Below are 19,188 nucleotides of genomic sequence, written 5' to 3' on the forward strand. Positions count from 1 at the left end.
TTTTAGACAAAATCTTCTAAAAGAACATACTCGATAAATACTTATATTTGAACTAAAATTGATATATTTTAATTATAGGATAAATTTTTTTAGTCCCGTAACTGGACCTCCTTATCATTTTAGTCCCGTAAGTGGAGCCTGTCGCAAACTAGTCCCATAAGTGAAAATTTTTCGCTATTTTAGTCCTCCGGCGCCGGAGACGCCTGCGTGGCTCACCAAAGGTGACGTGTCCGCCAGGTCAGCGACACCTGGCGGACACATGGATTTTTTATTTTATTTTTCCATTTTTCTAAAATTTTTTTAAAACTTATTTTTAATTTAATTTTAATTTTATTTGTATTTTTTTTATTTTTTTATTTGGTCTATTAAAAAAAATTAAAAAAATGAAAAAATAAAAATAAATCCACGTGTCCGTCGGTGTCGCTGACCTGGTGAGACACCTGGCGGACAAGTCACCTCCAGCGAGACACGCGGGCATCTTCGGCGCCGGAGGACTAAAACAGCGAAAAATTTTCACTTATGGGACTCGTTTGCGACAGGCTACACTTATGGGACTAAAATAATAAGGGGGTCCAATTACAGGACTAAAAAAAAAGTTTACCCTTAATTATATTATGATTATTATTGATTTTTTTTCCATTTTAACTATATCAACTATTTTAAATTAAAAAAAAAATTAAAAAATATAACAAAAAATTAAAATTTTAAACCGAAACAGAAAAGTACACGGCCGTGTAGAATTATACATGGCCGTGTAACAAGATGGTCATGTATAATTATACACTGAAATATACGTGGTCATGTAATAACATAGCCGTGTAACAACATGGTCATGTATAATTATACACTGAAATATACATGACCATGTAACAACATGGCCGTGTATAATTGTACATGGCCATGTACTTTCCAGGTTAATTGCCATGTCACCTCCGTCACGTCCACGTCAGCAATTTCCGTTAGTTTTTTAACGGTGGGACCAAAATTGATTAAAATTGTTTATAATAGGACCAAAATTAATTGAAATTGTTTATATTAGGACTAAAATTGATGAGTTTTTTATATTGGGACCAAAATTGATAAATTTTGATTATATTGGGACCAAAATTGATGAGTTTTTTTTTTTTATATTAGGATCAAAATTGATTAATTTTGATTATATCGAAACCAAAATTAATTTTTTCTCTAATTATTTTAATTCAAAATATTTAGTATTCAAATAAAATCCTCAACCAAGGGTATTAATATTTAAATATAATTATATTTTGTATTCTTGATTCTTAAAATATGGAATAATAATTAGTAGATTTACCATATTTTGTTACTATAACTTTACTTTTAAATGGGCTATTTCATTAGTAACAATAACATAATCTTCTATTAAATTTTCTCAAAATAGTTCTATATAAAGAGTTTCTAATTTTCAATCAAATATAATTAATTCAGCGAAAATATTAATTTATAATATGGCATTCCCATCTTGTGCCTACATCCTCCTATTTATTTATCTTCTCACTGCACCTGCAAATGGTTCTTATTTTACTTCATCTTTGTTAAACGATGTTATTAAGAGAAAAGTACCTACGGGTCCGAACCCAGAGAAACCACCAGAATCACCACACGCAATACCATTTGACAATATTAAAAGACGAGTTCCTACCGGTCCAAATCCAGAGAAACCACCAGAATCGCCGCACGCAATATCATTTGACAATATCAAAAGAAAAGTTCCTACTGGTCCAAATCCGGAGAAACCACCGGAATCGCCGCACGCAATATCATTTGAAAATATCAAAAGAAAAGTTCCTACTGGTCCAAATCCGGAGAAACCGCCAGAATCGCCGCACGCTATATCACTTGACAATATCAAAAGAAAAGTTCCAACTGGTCCAAATCCAGAGAAACCACCGGAATCACCACATGCAATACAATTTAACAATATCAAAAGAAGAATTCCTACGGGACCGAACCCACAAGAACCACCAGCCATACTACTAAAAAATATTATGAGGAAAATTCCTACAGGACCAAACCCACAGGAACCACCGGCAATTCCACTCGACGACAAGAGAAGTGTAAAAATTCTTGAAACGCCGAACAAATTGTTGGAACTCGGCAACAAGAGAAATGTTCGAATTCCTGAAACACCAGGCAGCCCACTGGCGCTATAGGAAATAGAAACAAACAATAAGAAGAGAATAAGAATTCCCAAAACTTCTGAAAATCCAAAAATTAAATAATACAAAAAAATTATATCCGAAATCAGGTTCTATTCCGAGGAAGCACCTGCAATATGTTAGATAAATAATCATTTGAGATCGAATATAAATGAAATAAAATTTGAACTTTATTTGATGAAATATTTTTATTTCATATGTTCAAGTATATTGTGTGCTAATTTGTGAAAATGTACTTCTGTTTTTACTATTCAATTTTTATTCCGTAAAATATATCAAAGGCAGCCCACTGGCGCTATAGGAAATAGAAACAAACAAGAAGAGAATAAGAATTCCCAAAACTTCTGAAAATCCAAAAATTAAATAACACAAGAAGATTATATCCAAAATCAGGTTCTATTCCGAGGAAGCACCTGCAATATGTTAGATAAATAATCATTTGAGATCGAATATAAATGAAATAAAAATTGAACTTTATTTGATGAAATATTTTTATTTCATATGTTCAAGTATATTGTGTGCTAATTTGTGAAAATGTACTTCTGTTTTTACTATTCAATTTTTATTCCGTAAAATATATCAAATTGAACACTTATATTTTATTTATTATATTACACTATCATTTAATTTTATATTCGAAATATTATTTCAATACATATTTATATCGCGCCAAACAATTATTTCAATTCAAAATTTTATTATTCAAAACCAAAATTAAAAACCAAAACCAAAACCTCACAAATAAATACTCACTGTTTCGCTTAAATTTTGAATTATACCGTGTGAGTTCTGTGCTTCATGCCATATTATAAAATATTTTTTCTCATAATAAAGTCATTTATATCAAAATAATTTTCATTCAAATATTATATACTACTATAATTTATTTTATTATTAAAATATCATATAAGATGTTTATTTAATATGAAATTTCATAATAAACATAGGGAAAAAAATTAATTTTGGTCTCAATATAACTAAAATTTATTAATTTTGGCCGTGTATTTTTCAGGTCAGCTGCCACATCAACTCTGTTGCGTTTACATCAGTCATTTTTGTTAGTTTTTAACGGTGTGACCAAAATTTATTAAAATTGTTTAGAATGTGACTAAAATTGATAAACTTTTTATATTTGGACCAAAATTAATTATATTGGGATCAAAATTAATTTTTTCCCTTTATAATATTAATGAAACTAGTGTTTAATTTTTTATTTTTTTTTCGGTGAAAACCATATTTATAATTTCATATTATAAAAATACTCATGATATTACACATGTATTTTATATATTACTATTTTAATTTTCATTATTTAATAGTAATAATAGTATTGCAATAATAAAATTAACATAATCTTCACTCAAAATTATGCAAAATAATTCTATGGGAGGGTCTTCAATTTTCAGTCAAATACAACTTCAATAAGTGATTTCAATTTATAATATGGCATTCCAATTTTTGTAGTCCTTTATCTTCTATTTGGTCCTATAAATGGTTCTTCTTATACTTCATCTTCTTTAACCGACGATATTAAGAAGAAAAGAATGCCGGAATCTCCATTTTCTTCAGAATCTTCAGAATTTGAAGTAAATATAAAAAAGAAGAGAATTCCTGAAACTTCGAAATTTGACAACATGGAGAAGCACAATGTTCCTCATGGTCCGAATCCAGTGCAACCGCCGGCTGTCGAAACAGAACAAGAGAAACATACAATGAATTCATGAAAGTCCAGACCAAAAGTTTAAAAACTTATTTGATGAACTTAAGTTTAATATAAAATAAATAAATTTCTACGTTTTATTTGATGTAACAACTATTTCATATGTTTGAAATGAATTAAATCATTATTCTGTTTTCTTGTGAATTTTTTTAAGAATTTTCACTATTCATTTAATTTTTCTTCTAAAAATATTAAATCGAATATTAATATTTTTATATTATATTAAAAATTAATTTTATATTTAAATATTAAAAAATTAATATATATTTATATCATATCAAATAATTCTTTAAAATTAAAATTTTACTATTTAAAAAAAAGGAAAAAAATCAATTTTGGTTCCAATATAAAAAATTCATCAATTTTAGTAGTCCAATTATAAAAATTTTAATCAATTTTGGTCCCATTATAAACAATTCCAATCAATTTTGGTCTCACTGTTAAAAACTAACAGAAATTGCTGACGTGGACATATCCAAAGTGATGTGACAGCTGATCAGAAAACTACACGATCATGTACAATTATAACAACATGGTCATATATATTTCAGTGTATAATTATACATTATCATGTTATTACACGGACCATGTACAATTATATGCAAATTGATTTAATGCAGTTTTTAAACTTTTGCATAATTATATGCAAATTGATTGAGGCCAATAGTTTATTTTGTATAATTATATGCAAATTGACTAAATGTAGTTTTTAATCTTTTGGGACCAAAATTGATGCATTACAAAAATAATCACAAATTGCTACCGAATAGTGCTACGGAATATATTTTATTGCAAAATTGCAATGGAATTTGCTAAGCAAATAGAAAATGGTTGTATTTGTGATATACTGTGAGAGAATATTGTAACAAAATAAATCGGTCACAGAAATTCTAGAAATTATGGCGAAGAATATTATATTCCGTTGCAAAATTACGACAAAAATAGCAACATATTAAATATATTGCAGATTTTCTAGAAATTACCCGATAAATATTATATTCATTGCAAAATTGTGACCAAAATAACAACAAATTAAATTCCACAAGGAATTTTATATTCCCTCACAATGTTTCAAAAGAATCTGTAACAAATTAATCTCTAGCAACTATTATAATTTAATCCGCCTCTAAAGTTAATTTTTGATATAAAAATTAATTTTAAATTTTTGAAATTTTAAAAATTTATAACTAAGACACCGACTACTTCGAATCATTTCCCCCAAATCGAACTTCGATTCCCCCATGGCCAAGCTCGTCAACCATCTGCCGTCGCTGCATCGAGGTAGCAATAAAACGATCGGAGGCTTCCAATCCTCTCCTGCACAGTTCAATGTTCACCTGTGCACAGCAGTTGTGGGAAACAACTGCTTCTGCGTCCTGCGCGGCCGAGGCACAGGGGTATAGTTCATCGCCTCTGCGTCACGTCGATCCAGGGCACTCGCCATCTCCGCTATTGATGCCGAGGATGGCAAGAAATCCAAGGACAAGCAGGTACTTAATCGGTGATTTTGTATATTGTTAAGGGTTCTAGTAATCGGTTATTTATATAGTGTTTAGGGTTCTAGTGCAACACTTATACATTACAACTAAACTGCTCTAGCTCAAGTGTCGATTTGTTGTGAAGATGTGACACTGAATGTGCTAGTTGGTGCAATCATTATTTTATTTTATCTTCCATTGTATTGTTTTATGTCATTGTGTCAACGTGAACAACACAAGTTTTCTGTAAGTGTTGGTCAAGAATACATTGCATTTTATATATGTATATTACTGCACCTTAAAGCTTCGTAAACTATGAATTAGCCTTAGGCTATCTCTTTATAGCAGTGAAAAAACACTTGATGAATCCCATGGGCTGTAAAACGGAAAATTAAAAATGATAAAAAAAGAAAGGTTGTCTGAGAGCTACTTTTCAATGGATATTTTAGACCAAGCCAAACAATTCAAATGTAATACATGCTATATATTCTTTCCTCAATAACTGGTGACGGAATCGCAATTTTGTTATTTTGAGTTCCCTTTCTGGTTTGGAAATGATATTGGTAGCCATGGAGGGTGGAGAAAGTGCTTGAAGAGGTGCAGGGCCAGCTCCCTGGCCTACCAAAGTCTCTGTTTTGCCTGCATATTTAAAGATAACATCATTAATTTTCAGTAAGTAACTATTTGATTGGGATTTTCAGCTCCATGGAAACAGAAAAACTTGTCTGATTTCGGAGTTGTCACTCAATGTATCTCACCTACTCGGATTAATGATGAGTACTCGAAAAATCTTCTACTGAAGATAATGCCAAGGTAAGTTGCCTTGTCTTGCAACGTCAAAAAATTATCATCCAAGTTTAAGGACTTCTAGGTAATGTATTGCCGAAAATATTGGTTCGTCGCAGCTTCGTAGGTTGAAATTTGTACAGGCTGACGAGTTACAATCCTCAATTCCAATGGTGTCCAAGGTCCCTACCCTTATATTTGGTATAGATGTATCTCATGGTTCTTCTAGATACTCAGACATTCCATCCATTGCTGCGGTTGGGCCCTCGACTCCTCAGTACTATATATTTATACATATTTTTATCAATTAATATTTTTTACGGTTAAATTAAATATAGAATCCTTCTTTCTAGCTATGCATTGGTAATGCATTATTTGTGTGTAATCATGTGTGCCCTAAACCCGCCTCCTATCTTTAGTTAGAATGCCTTACAGTTCTCCATCTTTAATAACATAAAGTGAGTTTTAGCTTCTCAGCTTCTTGAATCTTCTAATGTATATCTGATTTTTTTAGTTAGCGGTGTCATTAATAATTACGTAAGGATATAATTTTAATGATTGCTTCATCTCCCTGAATCCCAAAAATAGTTTGGTAATATTTGGAAAAAAAAATGTCATTTTCTACTTCTGCTATTTCTTAGAGGCTTCCTCTTATGGCCTTATCCATTTCACTGTTTATTGATATGTAGATTTTGAAAGTTCTATGTCTCCTTCAAGCTAACCCAATCTCAAAGTTATTGAACCCCCCATCACTTATTGGAATGACTATCTCATTAGTGTCAATTCTCCAAATTTGTTGTTATTTCTGTTTCATTTTCAGCACACCTATTATGAATGGGTTTTTCGATATTTTCATGTGTAATGCCTTTAATGTCTGAGTGTGTTGGTATAATCATTACACCCTGTAATATATTTCCAGGTGGTTTATTGATGAGGGAAAAATCTATTGTATATGGAAAGCTATTTTATTTATACATCTGGTAATCTGTTTCAATGCAATAATTATTGCTCTATTGTAGATTTATTTGATGTTTTTATATCTAATCGTATATTATTAGTTTTCATCATTTATGTGCATTGCTCTGCTTCATATGACTACACACATGCAGGTAACTTAAAAAATCTAATGGTACGTGTTCTCCTTGCTTTTTGACTATCTTGCATATTGCGTTTTGGCGTTGTTGGGGAATTTGAAATAGGAAACTAAATGAAGAAGCTAGAGAGAAATGAAACTACTTGTTGATTTTGTATTCAACTTGTTCCTTGGTTCATTTTCAGATATTACTTTACGTTATAATTTAGAAATTGTTTTCTATTTATTTTTTAAAAATAAGTCCAGAGTTATATGTACTGTAATTTTTTTTTTATTTCTCTTGATTATTTATCTGCTACATTGAATTACAAACAAGAAATAATGCAAGAGCCATGATCACAGGATGAGTTATTATCACACATCATTGGCCATATTCAACAAGTAAGTAGTTATTGTTGGGATATTATTATTATTATTATTATTATCATTATTATTATCATTGTTTCGTATGAAAGATCTTTGTGATTTTGTTTGGAAAACTTACATTGTATTCATTCAAATTATTTTTAGAATGAGGTGGATGTCGTTGAAGCATAACTGACTCAACAAAGAAATGCATCATACGGTTCGGATAACATATTTTTCACGATAGTACCACTAGATAAAAAAATAAATGGCATTTATGGGTTGAGATCACTAGTTGAGGTTGTCCTTCCTCGACCATCATCCTTCAGCAGCGATGGTTGGACTCCGGACACATTCATCCTTGAGGAACAATCCGGATAATGTATTTGTGATATTTTTTATTTGGGGTACTGATACTAAATATATTGTGTTTGTAGTCTATTAGACATTGTTTAGATTTGAAAATTCTATATGATTAAGTTAGTTCTCATATCTTTGACGAGAGATTAATCGAATCATTAAATTGGATGGACTGTGGAGGATTGAATTAATATTTGTTATATAGATTTTGTAAAAAATGGTAAAAATAAGCAAAAACAAATTAAATAGCCGGTCTACTATATAAATTGCGATGGAATTAGCAATAGTTATATTCTTTCGTAATGGGTATTTCATTTGCAACGGATTTTGTTTCTTGAAAAATGCGTTGCAAAAAATTGCAATGGAATCAATAAAAAAACCTTTCTCTTGCAATACCAAAAATTTGCAATGGAAATAACGATGACTAATTTTGTTGTAATTTTCTGCAACGGAAAATCTTTTTGTCACTTGTGATTACTACAATAATATTTACTACAACTCTCACTTGGGTGCAAATTCCGTTGTAATTGAAAGTTGTGACGGAAATTTTCTCAGTTGTGATGGAATTTTTCCGTAGTAATTAATAATTCTTTTTGTAGTGATGTACGAACCAAAATTGAATTTTTTCCAAAAAAAAAAAAAAAAAGAACATTCAAGATTCAAACCCTTAAACAAACACAAATGGGTTTATTTGCATTGCGATATTGTTTTCGCAATAGTCGATTTATGATTATTTTGTGAAATTACAGTTAGTTTTGTCTAATTTTGCCTAAAATGTGTATATATATATAGAGAGAGAGCTTATCAAAATTCAAAAGACAGGTGTTTTGTTTACATAATATATTTTGAAATTCGGGAAAAAATCAATTTTGGTCCCAATAGAATAAAAATTTATCAATTTTGGTCCAAATATAAAAAACTCTTTAATTTTGGTCCCAATACAAAAAAACTCATCAATTTTAGTCCCAATATAAACAATTTCAATTAATTTTGGTCTCATTATAAACAATTTTAATCAATTTTGGTCCCACCGTTAAAAAACTAACAGAAATTGCTGACGTGGACGTGACGGAGGGGACGTGGCAGTTAACCTGGAAAGTAGACGGCCATGTACAATTATACACGGCCATGTTGTTACATGGTCATGTATATTTCAGTGTATAATTATACATGACCATGTTGTTACACGGCCATGTACAATTATCATGGCCATGTACAATTATCACGGCCATGTTATTACATGACCATGTATATTTCAGTGTATAATTATACATGACCATGTTGTTACACGGCCATGTATAATTCTACACGGCCGTGTACTTTTCTGTTTCGGTTTAAAATTTTAATTTTGTGTTATATTTTTTAATTTTTTTTTTCAATTTAGAATAGTTGATATAGTTAAAATGAAAAAAAAATCAATAATTATCATAATATAATTAAGGGTAAACTGTTTTTTTAGTCCCGTAATTGGACCCCCTTATTATTTTAGTCCCGTAAGTGGAGCATATCGCAAACTAGTCCCATAAGTGAAAATTTTTCGCTGTTTTAGTCATCCGGCGCCAGAGATGCCCGCATGGCTCGCTGGAGGTGACTTGTCCGCCAGGTGTCCCGCCAGGTCAGCGACACCTGGCGGACACGTGGATTTATTTTTATTTTTCATTTTTTAATTTTTTTTAATTGGACCAAAAAAAATAAAAAAATACAAATAAAATTTAAAATAAATTAAAAATAAGTTTTAAAAAAATTAGAAAAATGAAAAAAAAAATAAAAATCCATGTGTCCGCCAGGTGTCGCTGACCTGGCGGGCACGTCATCTCTGGCGAGCCACGCGGGCGTCTCCGGCGCCGGAGGACTAAAACAACGAAAAGTCTTCACTTATGGGACTAGTTTGCGACAGACTCTACTTACGGGACTAAAATGATAAGGGGGTCCAGTTACGGGACTAAAAAAACGTTTACCCTATTATTAAAATATATCAATTTTAGTTCAAATATAAGTATTTATCGAGTATGTTCTTTTAGAAGATTTTTTCTAAAATTCTACTATTTAGTGAAAAAAATTTTCTTACAAACATCCAATTAATGTATATAAATAATAAATAAATTTTTAATACTACTATAATATACAAAATTAAAAAAATAGTTGTGTAATTGGATGTTTATAAGAGAAATTTTTGTTGTGAATAATAAAATTTTAGACAAAACATTTCAAAAGAATATATCTTATAAATTTTTATATTTGAAATTAAAATTAATAAATTTTAATTATATTATAATTACTATTGATTTTGTCCAATTTAACTCTATTAACTATTTTAAATTCAAAATAATTTTTTTTTTAAAAAAAAATATAACAAAAAAATAAAATTTTAAACTAAAATAGAAATGTACATGGCCGTGTATAATTGTACATGATCGTCTAACAACATGGCCATGTATAATTATACACTGAAATATACATGGCCGTGTAACAACATGACCATGTATAATTATATACTGAAATATACATGGCCATGTAACAACATGGCCGCGTATAATTGTACATGGCCGTGTACTTTTCAGGTCAACTGCCACGTCAACAATTTCCGTTAATTTTTTAACGGTGGGACCAAAATTGATTAAAATTGTTTATAATGGGACCAAAATTGATTGAAATTGTTTATATTGGGTTCAAAATTGATAAATTTTGGTTATATTGGGACCAAAATTGATGAGTTTTTATATTGGCATAAAAAATTGATAAATTTTGATTATATTTGGACCAAAATTGATTTTTTCCCTTATTATTATTATTATTATTTTTATTATTATTATTATTATTATTATTATTATTATTATTATGTCTATACTATACTATGGAATGATTACAATTCTCTTTAAATACACATTATTTATTGTCTTAAAACATCACAACCAAGTCCTATTTAAACACAAACCACAAACCACAAATAGTAAAAAAGGCGAGCAAAGGAATTGGAAGATACAAACCCACAGGGGCATTTTTCTTTCATATAAAAGTTCGCTAATGCATTATCCAAACTTTAGTGTTTCGATTTTTAGATTCAACTATTTTCAGGATCATCATTTGAAACTGAACCATTTGTGTATAAAAGTTATAATGATGCAGATGGACTATTCTGTAGATAGGATTAGCGGTTTTTCCTGCGATGTCGTAAACAAAATTATTGTGTTTATGCCTTTGCAAAGATCCTTGAATGGAAACAATGAGGAAACGGTGTTCGATCAAATTTTGTCGGTTCATGAGGGCGCCATAACCAAGTTCTCACTCAGCGATTGTTGTATCCAAAGTAATTCTTTTGTCTTAACAGCCTTGCGATTTCGATTATCGAGTTTAATAACTTGAAGCCAGTGCCTATTTCCCTGGTTGCTGATCACCTTGAACATTTGTACCTTAGATTTGCTTGTGAAGTCAAAATTCCTTGTTCATCGAGAGGATTTCACAGATTTATTAAACTAGAACTTTTCAATGTTCTTACTGAAGCGGGCGAGTTGGAAGTGTTGCTTTCTAAATGTCCAAAGATAGTACTTGTATCTGAAGGTGGTGGTGTTAAATTCTAGTTTTATCATGGTGTCTACTTTTACTTAAAATCAAATTGAATTGCTAATTGTTTTGCTCTTCTGTGGTTTAATTTTAAGATCATCATCCAAGATGAGATGAAAGAACTTCCGAACAAGCTCAATCATCTCACTGTTCTAGAGCTTGCCGATGTCAGCTTATTAGACCTGAGAGATATCAAAGTTCTTCTAAGCTTGAGTAGTAGCTCCCCCAATTTTCATACCCTTAAACTTTCTGTTAGTGATATGTTAATGTCATTTACACATTTATATTTTATTACATTGCCGCTCATTTCATCCTTCTTTTTCTGTAGAGTGTCTCGTCCAGGGATGAGAACTGCGTCACAGATTATCTGAAGGTGCAGCAGGCTTTTAATGATTTTCTCAGTTGCCTTGAAATTGTGACGATCCAGTCTATGATGGATGGACTTTCCAGCGGAGTTGGAGCTTGTGAATATGCTTTTACGGTGGGCAACCGTGCTTAAAAACTTGGAAATATCTACTCCTTTGGGCTGGCCCGACGCGCGATTAAGCCATATGTGAAGAGAGCTTAAGTGCATCATGCATGTCCAATCATCTACAGTAGCACTTGGCAACTGCAGTTAAGAGATTGGCAATGGACATATGAGGTATGCAAATATAGTACAATCAAATTAGAACATCTCTTCTTATGCTCATTTATAAATTAAACCAAATTTAGGGGTGATTAAATCTAACACTTTACGTTGGTGCGATGGGTTGCTACACAAAGATCTTGATGATTGAAATAATTCATTCCATATAGTAAGGGTGTACAATTAAAACATTCCTTTTGACGTATTCGGGCGTCAATGATATATTCGTAAAAATTCAATTGTGAAGTGGATATTGAATTATTTTGTACCATGAAATCGATATCAAATTTATTTATTTAGTGTAAAGCATTGAACAACAAAGAGATTTTGTAATTGAAGTGTAAAATATATATGTTGAATTGAACGTAAAATATGTTGAATTACCTTTTGGTGAGGGCAGATCTCAAACATCCCAAAAACTTATTATACTCCCTCCGTTCCACGTAACTTTTCATTTTTATTTTTGGAAATATAATTATGCACGGCATTTTAAATTTTATAATTTTCTTAATTTTAATTAAACTATTTTCTTATCTTAATCTTAATTTATAATTATTTTTACTAAATAATAATTATTTTTATTAATACACTTTTTATTTATTTACTAATTATACTTTACCTAAATTCTCGTATCTACAGCAATAGTCCCATATTTTTTGGGACGGAGGGAGTAGTAAATTGCGTGGAATCGTAAAATTATAATTATTTTAATGTTTCGAACATATACAGAGCCTTAGGTATAGAACTGGAAATTTTGCTATTAAGTCAAATAGGAAAAATAAAAATAGTACGTACCCCTTCCATCCTTATTTTTTACACATTGTTTTTAATAGTACTCCCTCCGTTCATTGGAAGGTTAACATTTGTGTAATATATTGTAAATTGAAAGGTATTTATTATGTTAAGTAGACAGTACAATTACTAAATTAGGAAATGATAATCTTGTTTCGGGACAGACGGAAATGGAAAATGGTAACCTTTCAATGGGACGGAGGAAGTATATCTTACAAAGGCAAGGTTCTAAAATTATTCCAAATGAAAATAAAGACAAATTAATTTAAAGTTATCAAAATTATTCAAGTAAAAGCAAATAGTAAAGCTGATAAAACATCAATATATTTTTGTACAATTCTCTGTTACCCAATACATTGTATTGTATGACACATTTGATCTGAACACAACAGGCCAAACCGGTATTGTTCTATTTATGCGACAAAATCCGCAAAATTTAGCATAAAAACTACTCTAACACAATGCATTGTATTGTACGACATTTGCTCTTAATTCAAATGCTGTCTACTGACAAAATCTGCCAACAAAGAAACGATATTACCTTTTTATACATCGACAGGAGATATGCTTCGGCAGACTATATGCCTTCGTCCGTTGGTTCTTCTGACAAATAGACACAGCATATATCAATTTAGTCAGAAATCAAACATCAATGAAACATGCTTCTGATAGAAAACTTTGAGTGTTAAGAGATACAATAATTGAAAAAGGAAATGGAGATTGTATATTGTTGAAAATGAGTGTCTGAGAATAATAAGTACCTTGTGAGTCGTCTTCATCGAACCAGCTTTCCATTTCCAATAATATGTTTACCAAATACTTGACATCCTCAGAGAAGCATAAGAGGCTTTCATCACTTGCATCATCCAGAGATTGTTGCGAAAGATGCTTGGAATTCAGATGCTCTGCAGCTGGGAGAAGATAAATTATGTAGCTGTCATAAATGATTTCACTGGTTTGGAGTAGAATTTGAGGATGAACTTCGACAATAATTCGCAAGACACAGATAGATTTCTCCACATTTTCCATTTCCATCTTCTTTAAATGATGACGGCCGAGTTCAGAAGTCTTCAGGAGGACCTCCAGGATGCATGCTAAATCAGACCAAGTTAAACTGGCGGCCGTTGTCATTGTCGCCATGACAGAGCCGATTTGATATTCTCTCAAGTCTTCATCAATCAGAGGCACGTCCCGGAAGATTTTCAGCGAGTCGATATCATAGGATGTTGCAATATCATTATCATTAACATCGATTTGCCTGTCTTCTTTCCCTTCCTCATTAGCCACCGACAACTTATTCCTTATGTAGTCTACTGTTGCCAACAGTCTTTCCACATCTTCATCGACATACTTACCAACTAAAGGCATCAAATTCTTTGAGCGTAGCCTGCGAGTCACAACCTTCGCTCTACGGGCAGCCAATGCCGTTTCTGTAAGCAAACCTTCGATTTCTTGGCTTTTTCTTGTGTGAAAAACTTTAACAAAGTCATTCAGGAAATGGATGGCTTCTTCCACCACTTCCATTTTTTTTGTGCTTAGAGAATCGCGGCCATGAAAAGCAACCTCCTGGAGTCTTTCCCGAACAAATTTTAAGTAAGCTAAAGATTGACAAGCAGCCCCCGTCATTCTTGCAGTGAAAGTACCAATCGCATATGTGACCTCAAGATTATCGATAACACTGATTCTAATCTCATTTCCCACCTCATGTTGCTCCTCCCATATTTCCTTCGCAGAATCGAAAACAGATTCACTGCATCTGTCCAGCTGTATTGATTGCAATGTTAGTATATCTCCAATGCCTGAAGGGATCTCCTCCAACAAACTCAATCCAGCAAGTCTAAGGCTCTGAAGAATCGGAAAGTGTGCTGCTTCAGCTCCCCAATACACTAAATCATTATCCTCGATGACCAATTCTTTAAGGCGAAGAAATTCCCCTTGAATAGGCAGCCACTCTGACCCATGCAAGTCACCATTAATCTCAAGACTTTCGAGACTAGGCAAAGAACCAACAATTGACATATCTTCCCACGCCATTCTACAGTTCCACACAGACAAATGTTTGAGTGAATTAGGGAAGCTCATGTTCTCTGAGCAATTGTGTATCGATAGAGACTCAAGTTTCTGTAGTTTCTCAAGGTTACATAGAGAATAGTTCGACTGTGTCTTGGGCGCGTTAGATTCATCTTCATAATGAACATTCAATTTCTTCAAATTCGGGATCCGATCAATCACTTCCATGGTACACTTGAAATTATATATCCCATCTATGGTGTGAAGGTCATTTAGGATGAGTAAGTCTTTCCCCTCAACTTCAGTGGCTATAGGATCAGGTAGAAGAATTTTGTATGAACAATCAATCTCTCTGAGTTGCGGCATCTTCCAAATCTCTTGTGGTAAAACCATAGGTGAAGATCTTGGATAAATCTTTAGAGTTTGAAGATTCCAAAGTAATTGTAATGTTGAAGGAGATACCAAATTCACCCCATCTATTTTAACATGACGCGATTCTATTGGAAGCAAAAGTTCCTTCTCAAAACATTTGTGATTTGCAATCTTCACAAAACACTGTCTTTCAACAAGTGAACTCACCATCGTACAAGCATCGCATAAGAAAGGATCAAGTTGTAATGATGATCCAAAGATATAAAATGGTGTCACAATATGCATTCCTTCACCATCCTCGAGTCTTTTAAGACAGCGATTGCAATGTATAGCTTCTCCCAAAGATATATCCACAATTTGCTTTCTAGGAAATTGGAGAAAACATTCATTCTCGGACTCTCTCAAACAAAGATCGCGTAAAAGATCATGAATACCACAGTGACGTGTGTCCCTACTAAAGATTAGATTTCTATCAATGAGAACTTTGACGTACTCCTTTGCAATATCTTCCAAACATCTATGACTTACTGACTTGATGAATCCCTCGGCAATCCAAAATTTGATTAGTTCTGAGACATCAATCTTATGATCTTCAGGGAAAACTCGCATATATAAAAAACAAGCTTTAAGGTGAATGGGCAGGCCCTTATAACTTAAAGAAAGTATTTTCATGCAATGCTCGTCCTCTCCTAAATTAGCTAGTGAGGTAATACTTTTTCTAATATGCTCCCAATATTTTGATGTCATATTAGAATTTGCAAGCAAACGACCAACAACAACAATTTCTAATGTAAGGCCTCTGCAGCTTTTGGCAATATCTTTTGCAAACTTCTCTAAATGAGCATACGGACAATCTATTTGTGAAAAAGCATTCTGACAAAATAATGTCCAACTGTTATTCTCATCTAAAAACGTTAATAGATAAGGATCATACGTTCCCAAAGAAGCAGCCATGTCTGAGATTCTAGATGTAAACAAAATACGACTTCCATTTTCATTGTTAGGAAGAAACCTCTTCAAATCATTCCAAGCTCCAATTGTCCACATGTCATCCAGAACAATCAGATACCTTCTACCGAATAACTTTTGGTAGAATCTAGTTCCCAACACATCTAAAGTCTCCCGTGTATCATTTTGTCCTGCCTTTTCTTCGAGACCAATCTTAAGGATATTTTCAACACTATATTGTTGAGATATTGAAAGCCAAATGCGTAAATCAAAGTGGTCGATAACAAAAGAATCGTCGAAAACACTTTTCGCCAAAGTAGTCTTACCAATGCCCCCCATGCCAACAATTGGGAGGATTTGAAGATTAGAACTACCTCTTATGAGCTTGTCCCTGATTCTATTGATGTGTTCATCAAGTCCCACCACGACATTGCTGAGATATGAAGAAGATAGAGATGAACCTCCAGCACCAACAAAAGGATTCGGTTGCCTCAGAGATCGAGCATTCTCCGCTTCTTCTTCAATCACCGGAAACTCTTTTTTGATGGAGCGAAACTTTTCCTTCAGTGTTTGCATTTCTTCACTGAAAGCTGAGAAGTCTGAAGCATCACTTGTTTCTCCTTGATATATGGCATCGAGTAGATTGCCTGTGTGGAAGTTGATGGCACCTTCTGATTCGGCGGCAGCCTCAGCCATTTGCTTCCATAAACCTCCAAGCTCAGGACTCTTCCTTTCTGAATGAAGCTCGACAAAGTTCAGCAAGAAATCAACATTTTCCCGGAGAGATTGGACTTGTTTGGTGTCGGCAGGAGGGAGATTAAAGTGAGCACGATGGTGGAGATTGTCGAGGACGTGAGTAAGAGAAACCAAAGATGCATAAGCAGCAACAGCCATGTCTCTAAGATAATGAAGATCGATTCAATAACACTGATGAACGAATGAATAGAGGGAAGATGGACTGGTGAATCTTTAGCTATTAGCAGTGTTATCTCCAACATGTTGCAGTCAAATTTAAATCCTCATTATTATTATTATTATTATTATTATTATTATTATTATTATTGAACCCTTCAATCATTCATTCAAGATTTCATTTTAGAGATGCTCAATTTTTTTTACAATTTAATTGCATATTCTTCACACAAGCTTTCAAAGAACTTGCAATAAAAGATATGACAGGCGAATGAAGTTAAGTTTGCCTATCTTCAGCTGTCTATCATAATCTGCCAAAATAAACGATGCCGTTTGAGTCTTTGATTAAAATATGGAAAATTTCGTATGTCCTTTTCAGCATCAAGTGGATGACTGAAATGTATTCAATTATTCAATTCATTGAATCTACTGCAACTTGCTCCACTATGCTTGTTTAGTCTTTGGAGGACATGCAAACCGATTTATGCAACTTGCTCCACTATGCTTGTTTAGTCTTTGGAGGACAAACCGATTTATGCAATTTCATTTCAAATTGAAATTTTAAATTTCAAAATAATACATCTTTAATTATTGAGAAAGAGAATTGTGTAACATGGGCAGTCGACTGACTTATTATTTTCCGGAAAAAAAATTAAATGACTAAGTGAGCGAATGCATGCATGTCAAATAGCCCCGTTCCTTCGATCTTCGATATGTTTGGGCCAAGATTAAAACCAGGGCCTTAGGTGTATTACATGATATTTTATTTACCTGCAGAAGAAATAAAAATAATTAATAAAATAATTTCTGAATATTTTTTTGATACAAAATCATCGATAATTATATAAATCTGAAATAAAATGTTTTTTTTTGTTTTAAAAGATATATGCATGTTCTTTACAAATATTTTCCATTGTTTAAAGCTTGTAGGCTCAATTTCAAAAGTTTCTCATATCTCTAGCAAACTTACTATTTTTTTTGCTTTAGCATTTTAGGTAAATCATCATCACTGATTTAATGATATAATTTAATGACAAACTTAACTCAAGTTTATATTACCAACACCGCTCCTTAAACTTGAAGCTTTGTGACACCCAAGAGTGCTTGCCCATTTGAAATCACTAAACTTCAACGGTTTAGTAAAGATGTAAGCAACTTGATCACGAGTCTTCACATACTTGAGAGCTCATTCCTTGCAGCACTTCCTTTTATGAAATGATATCGCAAGTCAATATGCTTACTCCTTTCATGAATAACAAGATTTTTGCTCAAAGATATTGCCGATCAATTTTCAACATGAATGGCAGTAGCTTCATCTTGAGGATAGCCAAGATATTCCAACAATTTTTGCAACAAGATCGCATGACAAACACAGGACACAGCAGCAACATATTCAGCCTCACAGGTGGAAAGTGCGACGATTTCTTGCTTCTTTGAACATCAAGTGAATGCAAGATTTCCCAAATAAAAAACATAGCGAGAGGTGCTCTTTCAGTCATCAATATTTCCTCCCCAATCACTATCGTTGTATCCAGTTAGTCCAAAATATCCAACAGCAGAATAAAATAAATCATAATCGATGGTTCCTTTGATGTATCTTGATATTCGCTTAGCTGCTTTCTTAATGGATTGAACTTGGTGATTCCATAAATCGACTGATGATACCAACGCTGTACAAGATATCTGGTCTTGTACATGTCAAATATCTCAAATAACCAACCAAGCTCCTGAACATTCCAGGATCTACCTTTTCAGCTTCATCATTTTTGAATTTGGAATTCATCATGCCAAAATCCTTTAGCACTTTCTCAGCATAAGCCTTTTGGAAATTGAAATCCCTCCGTCACTTTGCTGCACCTCAATTCCAAGATAATAGGACATGGGGCCTAAATCCGTCATTTCGAATTCTTCAGTCATCCTCCTTTTAAAATCATCGAACATGCTCGGGTCATGCCCTGTAAAACTCAAGTCATCCACATATAGACATACAAGTAAAACACCACCAT

General features: G+C 32.6%; 2 protein-coding genes and 1 long non-coding RNA gene across 4 annotated transcripts; 2 read left to right on the forward strand and 1 right to left on the reverse strand.

Annotated features, from left to right (window-relative positions):
* The first annotated feature begins 1,466 nt into the window (after window positions 1–1,466).
* Window positions 1,467–2,171, forward strand: LOC127254379 (uncharacterized). Its single transcript, XM_051279471.1, has one exon. The coding sequence runs from the start codon at window positions 1,467–1,469 to the stop codon at window positions 2,169–2,171; it is 705 nt and encodes a 234-aa protein (XP_051135428.1).
* A 2,926-nt stretch (window positions 2,172–5,097) lies between these two features.
* On the forward strand, window positions 5,098–8,133 carry LOC127255010 (uncharacterized). Of its 2 annotated transcripts, XR_007839538.1 has the most exons (4): window positions 5,098–5,387; window positions 6,077–6,188; window positions 6,281–7,635; window positions 7,765–8,133. It is a non-coding gene; the product is annotated as an uncharacterized LOC127255010 (long non-coding RNA). The 2 variants fall into 2 exon arrangements; XR_007839537.1 differs by having other exon boundaries at window positions 6,077–7,635.
* A 5,096-nt stretch (window positions 8,134–13,229) lies between these two features.
* LOC127254950 (putative late blight resistance protein homolog R1B-14) lies at window positions 13,230–17,252 on the reverse strand. Its single transcript, XM_051280317.1, has 2 exons — window positions 13,702–17,252; window positions 13,230–13,543 (listed from the first exon to the last, which is right to left on the reverse strand). Exons 1-2 carry the CDS (start codon window positions 17,162–17,164, stop codon window positions 13,518–13,520), a joined length of 3,489 nt encoding a protein of 1,162 aa, XP_051136274.1. The 5' UTR covers window positions 17,165–17,252; the 3' UTR covers window positions 13,230–13,517.
* Between the last annotated feature and the right edge of the window lie 1,936 nt (window positions 17,253–19,188).

The sequence above is a fragment of the Andrographis paniculata genome, unplaced genomic scaffold (genome assembly GCF_009805555.1).
Source record: "Andrographis paniculata isolate CXL003 unplaced genomic scaffold, ASM980555v1 Contig52END, whole genome shotgun sequence".
In the NCBI taxonomy this organism is placed as follows: domain Eukaryota; kingdom Viridiplantae; phylum Streptophyta; class Magnoliopsida; order Lamiales; family Acanthaceae; genus Andrographis; species Andrographis paniculata.

Coding starts and splice junctions, on each gene's coding strand:
- LOC127254379 (XM_051279471.1), top strand. CDS start 1,467: ATGGCATTCCCATCTTGTGCCTACATCCTCCTATTTATTTATCTTCTC.
- LOC127254950 (XM_051280317.1), bottom strand. CDS start 17,164: ATGGCTGTTGCTGCTTATGCATCTTTGGTTTCTCTTACTCACGTCCTC. Junction 13,544..13,701: donor CGATGAAGACGACTCACAAG/GTACTTATTATT, acceptor TCTATTTGTCAG/AAGAACCAACGGACGAAGGC.